At 37.9% G+C, this 7,500-nt stretch overlaps 1 protein-coding gene across 1 annotated transcript in view; it reads left to right on the top strand.

Moving 5' to 3' along the window:
* The window catches only part of LOC116221411, a 24,178-nt gene that overhangs the window by 326 nt on the left and 16,352 nt on the right, over positions 1-7,500 (top strand). Inside the window, exons 1-3 of the mRNA XM_031571340.2 lie at positions 1-251; positions 390-518; positions 1,700-1,857. The exon at positions 1-251 is cut by the window's left edge and continues 326 nt beyond it. Of these exons, the coding sequence (XP_031427200.2) occupies positions 1-251; positions 390-518; positions 1,700-1,857 (538 nt within the window). The remainder of the gene's footprint in view (positions 252-389; positions 519-1,699; positions 1,858-7,500) is intronic.

The following is a 7,500-nucleotide window of genomic DNA, read 5'->3' as shown; positions in this document are numbered from 1 at the left end:
CACAAGAAGGCAGAACATTAGAATCGTCGGGATAAAGGAAAACATAGAGGGAACAAAGCCAACGGAGTTCATCGCTAATCTACTTGTGGAGTTGTTTGGAGAGGATAACTTTCAAATGTCACTGCCTGTGGATAGAGCTCATCGAAGCCTTGCTCCTAAACCGCGAGATGGCGACAAACCCCGACCATTCATTGTAAAGCTACATCACTTCCAGACCAAAGAGCGGATCCTGCGCCTTGCGCGAGAGAAAGGTGCGCCTACCTACAATGGATGAAGAATTCATATATTCCCCGACTTCAGCCCGGACATCAACAAACGTCGTGCAGCCTTCTCCGATTGCAAGCAGATGCTCCATGCTGCACACATCAAATTTGGTATGTACTTTCCAGCCACACTGCAGTTCATCCACGACAAGAAGCGTATGAAGTTCACCGACCCCGTAGAGGCACTTGCATACATCAACAATCACATCGCCGGCAAATCTCCTCCACGCTCCACTCCGGACGAGGATAATCAAGGTGACGAGTCAAATCCAGAATGATTATGAACTATATCTGACCAATTGCATAAGGGGGAAAGAACCACTAGAATCCTTTTTTTTCTAACAATACGTTCAATGACCTATCCGCCATTAATGTAGCTATACAATATATGATGGACAGTCCTTTTCCCCCTACACTGTATAGTTTCATGTTCATAGTATGTCTGAGGGCATGACCTAATTTTTACAAACATAGAGGTTCACAAAGTTTAGACTGCTTGTTTAATAGCAGGAGAGTTGCAAATGAGAGTTTGCGAAAAGTTAATGTGTTTCAGGGGGGGATGCCATTGTCAGGCTTTAGGGCTCTGTTTACCATGTGTTAAGTGTAATTGTGTGTGTATATATGTCTTTTTAGTTTTTTGTGCATACATTATCTTATACCATTCAAGTAGGATAGACACAGGTATATTTGATAAGTTTACTTGCAATGACACATAATACCTCCAATGCAATTCTAGGCAACAGGGATGTAAACATTCTAAGTTGGAATGTAAAGGGTCTTAATCACAATGTTAAAAGGAAGAAGGTTCTCTCACACTTGCAACATCTGGAGGTAGGCATAGCAATGCTACAGGAAACTCATCTACGCAACAGGGATCATATTAGGATTCATAGAGACTGGGTGGGACAAATGTTTCATTCAAAATTTGATGGCAAAAGTAGAGGAGCAACCATACTTATTCATAAGAATATTCAATTTGATGCAACAAGCACCATCTCTGATCCAAATGGTAGATATGTAATGGTTGTGGGAAAGCTATTTCAGATCCCCGTCATATTAGTTTGTATATATGCTCCTAATTTTGATGACCATTGTTTTTTTGAGAGGATGTTTAGCTCTATCCCTAATCTTGACAGTCATCATATTATTTTGTCTGGTGATTACAATCTAGTAATGGACCCAACATGGGATCGTTCGTCTCACTCTATGTCAAAACCAACTAAATCAGCTCAAACAGTGCAAGCATTCATAGATTCACATAAACTGATCGACCCATGGAGATTTAAAAATCCCTCTAAAAGGGAAATATTCTTTCTTTTCCAATGTACACAAATCATTTTCAAGAATAGACTTTTTTGTAGTTGATCCTTTTCTTCTAAATGTTATCACCGAATGCAAATATCACTCAATTATGATCTCTGATCATGTCCCTGTAGGTATGACAATAAAACTTCTATCTCTGAGGTCCAGGCGGTCAGGGCGACTTGATCCACTCTTGCTGGCTGACTCTGACTTTGTTGAGTTTGTCTCAGAACAAATAGATTTCTACCTGGAAACCAACAGAACAGATGACATATCAGCCTCAACTCTGTGGGTAGCACTTAAGGCATATCTTAAAGGGCAGATCATTTCTCAAAATGCACGCACTAGAAAAAAATGCCATAATACTATTATAGATGTATCCTCCAGAATTAAGACTTTGGATAACCAGATATCAACGTCCCCCACCCCTGACTTGGTCAAAACAAGAATCAGCTTACAAACTGAAGCGGATCTACTATCTACCAATGAGGCAGAAAGGCTGATATTCAAGTCCCGTAGTCGATTTTATGAAGAGGGGGATAAACCTTCTAAACTACTGGCCAGCCAGCTTCGTCAGAAAGCAGCATCTCATATCATACCACAAATTAGACTGTCTGATGGTTTACTAAGCGAAGACCACCAAGCTATAAACAACCAATTTAAAGAGTTTAACTCAAAACTATATTCATCAGATTTAAAACCAGATCAACACCAATGTGATGCCTTTTTCTCCAATTTAAACATACCCACAGTTGATCCCGACTATAAGGCAAACTTAGATCAGCCCCTCACACAGAAAGAAATCATCACTGCAATAATGTCTTTACAAAGTGGGAAGGTTTCTGGCCCAGACGGGTTTTGTACGGATTTCTATAAAAAAATTCCAGGATCAACTAGCACCTCTCCTTTTTTCAGTGTATGAGGAAGCATTGGAAACCAAAGTCCTCCCACCCACACTCCGACAAGCATCCTTTACACTACTACTTAAGAAAAACAAAGATCCACTTGACTGCTCATCTTATAGACCCATCAGTTTGACAAACTGTGATGGTAAAGTGTTTTCCAAAGTAATTGCCCTCCGTCTTGAGTCAGTCCTACCAGATTTGGTCTCATATGATCAGACTGGATTTGTTCAAGACAGGCAGTCTTATTTTAATTTGAGACGCCTGTTTAACATCATTTATACCAAGTCTGATAAAATAGTACCTGAAGCAGTCGTATCTCTTGACGCAGAAAAGGCATTTGATAGGGTCGAGTGGCACTATCTCTTTTATACACTACATAGATTTGGGTTTGGCCAAAATTTCATTAAGCTAATCAAATTAATATACACTGACCCTACTGCTTCAGTTTTTACTAGTGCTGTCAGTTTAACGCGTTATTAACGGCGTTAACGCAAACGCATTTTAACGCCGTTAATTTTTTTATCGCGAGATTAACGCGATTTAAAAAAAATATATTCTTTTTTTTTTTTTTGATTAACGCTCTTTTTGGCCTCGCAAACTGTGTAGTATGCTAACGTTACGGTTTGAGTGAATGGTGAGCGCGAAATGGATGATAAAAAGCTTCTGAATGGAAAGTTTACTTTTAAAAGTTTTGTTGTGCAAAAGAAGCGAGCTTCACTGTTGTCTGAAAATGTCAACAGGCAGCTGGCTGAAAGCAAAGAAGTAGTAGGCTTACCTTTTATTGGTAACCTAACTGTTACGGTTAATTGTTTCTGAAATAAGAGGCCTGACTGCTATGTTCCCAGCAAACTTGAAACAAATTAAATATTAAGCCATGGTTTAACTGCACTATAGGCTCAGTCCTTGTTTACCTGAAATGTGCACTTTCTAATTTTATTTTGTACCGCCCTGTTTGGCAATGTTGGTTTTCAATAAAATAAAACATTTGCATAAAGCAAGCCAATCCACTTTTCCATGTTGATAAGGGCATTAAAATAAAAATAAAATTATGGAAAAAATGAATAAATGAAGGGACATTTAGAATAGATAAAAATTTGCGATTAATCGCGATTCATTTTGAGTTAACTATGACATAAATGCGATTAATCGCGATTAAATATTTTAATCGTTTGACAGCACTAGTTTTTACCAATTCTATCTCCTTTGATTACTTTGGTCTACACAGAGGGACCAAACAAGGTGACCCCTTAAGTCCACTACTTTTTGTTCTAGCTATAGAGCCACTTTCAATTGCATTAAGAAACAATGGTAAAATAGAGGGTATTGTGCGTGGGGGCCTAACACATACTGTCTCACTATATGCTGATGATTTATTATTATATGTCACCAACCCAGTTACCAGTGTACCTGAAGTCCTTCATGTTCTTGAACATTTTGGGAAAAATATCAGGGTACAAGCTTAATTATAACAAAAGTGAATATTTTCCTATTAATAAAACTGCTGAAATATATCCCAACTTACCCTTTAAGCTCTCAGCTAACTAATTTACATACCTAGGTGTAAAAGTTACCAAGTCTTATCATCACTTATTTAAAAACAACTTTGCTTCTCTTCTGGAACAGACCAAAAAAGATATTCAGCGGTGGTCCATTCTACCATTATCCCTTATTGGGAGAGTAAATTCTATAAAGATGAATGTAGTACCAAAATACCTTTATTTATTTCAAGCTATACCTAGATTCATACCAATGTCATTTTTCAAAGCCTTCAGCCAGTCAGTATGTTCTTTTATTTGGAATAGTAAAGCTGCACGTATAAGAAAAGAATTTATGGAGAGACCTAAAGCCTGTGGTGGATTGTCCCTGCCAAATCTCCGTTCATATTACTGGGCTGCTAATTTAAATGCTATCTCTCTATGGCTAAAGGAGTGGGATGACACAGCCCCTGCGTGGCTTCAAATTAAACTTGCTACAAGTAGGCCACACTCACTTCCTGCTTTACTCTGTGCATCTTTACCAACAATAGTGAATAATGTGAATGGAAATGTAATTGTGAATCAGTCTTTGCGCATCCTCAAACAATTCAAAAAATGCTTAGGCATCCAAAACATCTCTATTTACTCTCCAAAAACAAATAATCATCTTTTCCAGCCATCTCTGTTAGACAATGGCTTCAAGATCTGGCGTGATAAAGGTATACATAGCATAAGGGACCTTTATTTTGAAAACACTTTTGCCAGCTTTGAACAGCTGTCCGCAAAATATGAACTGACAAATGCTCACTTCTTTCGCTACTTACAAATCAGAGATTTTGTGCGTAAGAAATGTCCTAACTTTCCAAACCTCCCTCCCTTATCCTGCTTGGACTCTTTGTTAAAGGTTAATTTGTTAAAAAGAGGTAGAGTATCAATGATTTATGCAGAGATCATGAACATACTGAATCCCTCTGTAACTGGGGTACCTGAGGTAACACTTTCTGATGAAGAATGGGAGATGGCTCTTTTTAGGGTACATGCCTCGTCTATTTGCTCAAGACATGCCTTGATACAGTTTAAAGTCTTGCACCGTCTACACTATTCAAAAGTTAGACTTGCAAGAATATTTCCAGATATAAACCCTGTGTGTGACCGATGCAAACAGGCCCCTGCGACCAACGGCCACATGTTATGGTCTTGCCCAAAACTTACGGAGTTCTGGGATTCCTATTTCAAAACAATTTCCCAAATATATAACTATCATATTCAGCCATCATCTGCAACTGCCATCTTTGGTATCACACCGTGTTCAGAAGAATCCAATCCACCAGCAAACCTACAATGGGTCATTGCTTTCTCCTCATTATTGGCTAAGCGTGCCATTCTTTTTAAATGGAAAGATCCAAAGCCTCCAACACATAGTCAATGGATAAGAGACATGATGCAAAACATAAAACTAGAAAAAATGAGATGTACACTGAATGGCTCAATGAAGAAATTTCATAAAACATGGGATCCTTTTAGACAACATGTAAATATGTTACCTGCCCTAGAACTGTAAATATATATTGTATTATATCTTGTCACTGTAGTATATCTTGTCACTATTGATCTGCCCTACTCATATACCGAAATATAGGGTTATAAATATATGAAATATATAATAATAATCATAATAATAATATATAATAATAAATAGTATATAATAATATTATATGAAATATATATATATATATTGTATGTATATATATATATATGAATATAAATAATAATAATAATTTATAATAATAATAATAATATATGAAATACTGGGATGCTGTTTTGTTTTGTCTTTTTTTTTTTTTCTTTTTCCCTTAGGTATGTCTGTCATTTGTCATGTGAGGTGTCAATTGTTGTTGTAATATAATTTTATATCATATAACTTCTAAAATGTATTGTCTGTAAAGTGGTAAAAAATCACAATAAATAAAGTGTTTAAAAAAAAAAAAAAAAGATGACATTAATTTACCTTCAGATCATTTAACAAATCTGGAGAGGCACTGAGATGTAGACCTACGTTTATTAACTAGCATGAACCTGCCCCTGACAGGACAGTGTCCTAGACTGTCTAGCTAGCTATCTTAACTGTGTTAATTACCGGCATGCGTGTGTTATCGGCAAACGTTCACGTTGTCATGCCAATCCATTAATAAACTTATGTATACTTGTGCATATCGATTGGAACTTCGTAAATTAAGTTTAGAAAAAAACTTCTTCTTTACATGTTCTTACTGCGTTCGAGAATGAGGTAAATCTCTTTACATATCGTGTATCATAGCGGCAGCGACAGGGGACAGAGGGGGAAACAGTCTGACAATCTGACCGTGTAGGCTACTGGGCTGATTAACTGAAACACGGAGCTGCCGGTAGCCCTGCCCGTTGGAAACAGCATGTGAACCAAACCACTTTGAGGAATGGGGGAACATGATTTTTCAACACTTAAAAAACACATTGTTTTCCGTCTATAATTAGCACCGCTTGTGTCGTCGTATTTTTTATTTCATATTACTATATTTAAAAAAATAAATAAATGCTGTTTCCAATGATTGTTGGGGGGGACAACTTTATGGTAGGGGGGGACACGTCCCCCCCGGGATCTCCGCCTATAACCACACACCAGAGGTGTAAAGTAACGAATTACATTTACTCACGTTATTGTAATTGAGTAGTTTTTTTGTGTACTTTGTAATTTTTAAGTAGTTTTTGAAATCGGTAATTTTACTTTTACTTAAGTAGATTTTGACTGAAGTATTGTACTTCGCTACATTGGAAATTACATCCGTTACTGAGTAAAAAAAAAAACATAGTTCAGGAAAGGAAACGGAAAAGCGGAATCGCGCACGACAATTCTCTCCAGTGGTGCATGCTGCAGAGAGAGGATGATAGAGTCGATGCAAGCCACCGGTGCCGAGTCACCAGATGGAGGAAGATGATAGTGCGGACAGCAACAAGCTGAAGCACCGAACTTTCCGCGAGTTAAAATTAAAGAAGATGAAGAAACCCTGTGTCCACATCTCAGCAAGCAGTTTGCCTTCCAACCTAAAAGAGGCGACAGCTATATAATGCTGTGTAAACTGTGCCTGCCCCGCCAGACAGAACTTTCTGCTTATTAAAATGAATCTTCAAATCTGCGCAAGCATGTGTTGGTGAGTACAGTATTTGTCCCTTTCCATTAGTAGTTCAGACATCGTTCTTGTTGTTTAGTTAGCTTTGCTACAATAAGCAAAATATGCGTGTCATGGCACTAGTAGCCTCATTTTGGCTAGCACTTGCAACCGCCCTGAGTATGCTAACGTCAACTAGCTAGCTAGCAAGGCTAATCATTTGGCTGCCTCCTATGCCCTGAAACAGGAACGATGTGAATGCGCACACCATCGTTGTCAGACAGTTGGTCAATGTCAATGTGTATGTCGTTATCTTGAATTTATCACGATGCTTAGTCAGATATTGATAACAATAAGTGGTGGCTTTGCAACGTGCACGTCTTTCATGTTCATGCTCAGGGGTCTTGGTTAG

The sequence above is a fragment of the Clupea harengus genome, chromosome 8 (assembly GCF_900700415.2).
Source record: "Clupea harengus chromosome 8, Ch_v2.0.2, whole genome shotgun sequence".
Lineage (NCBI taxonomy): Eukaryota > Metazoa > Chordata > Actinopteri > Clupeiformes > Clupeidae > Clupea > Clupea harengus.
The sequence above is the reverse complement of the archived record's forward strand: the minus strand, read 5'-3'. Positions and strand labels throughout refer to the sequence as shown.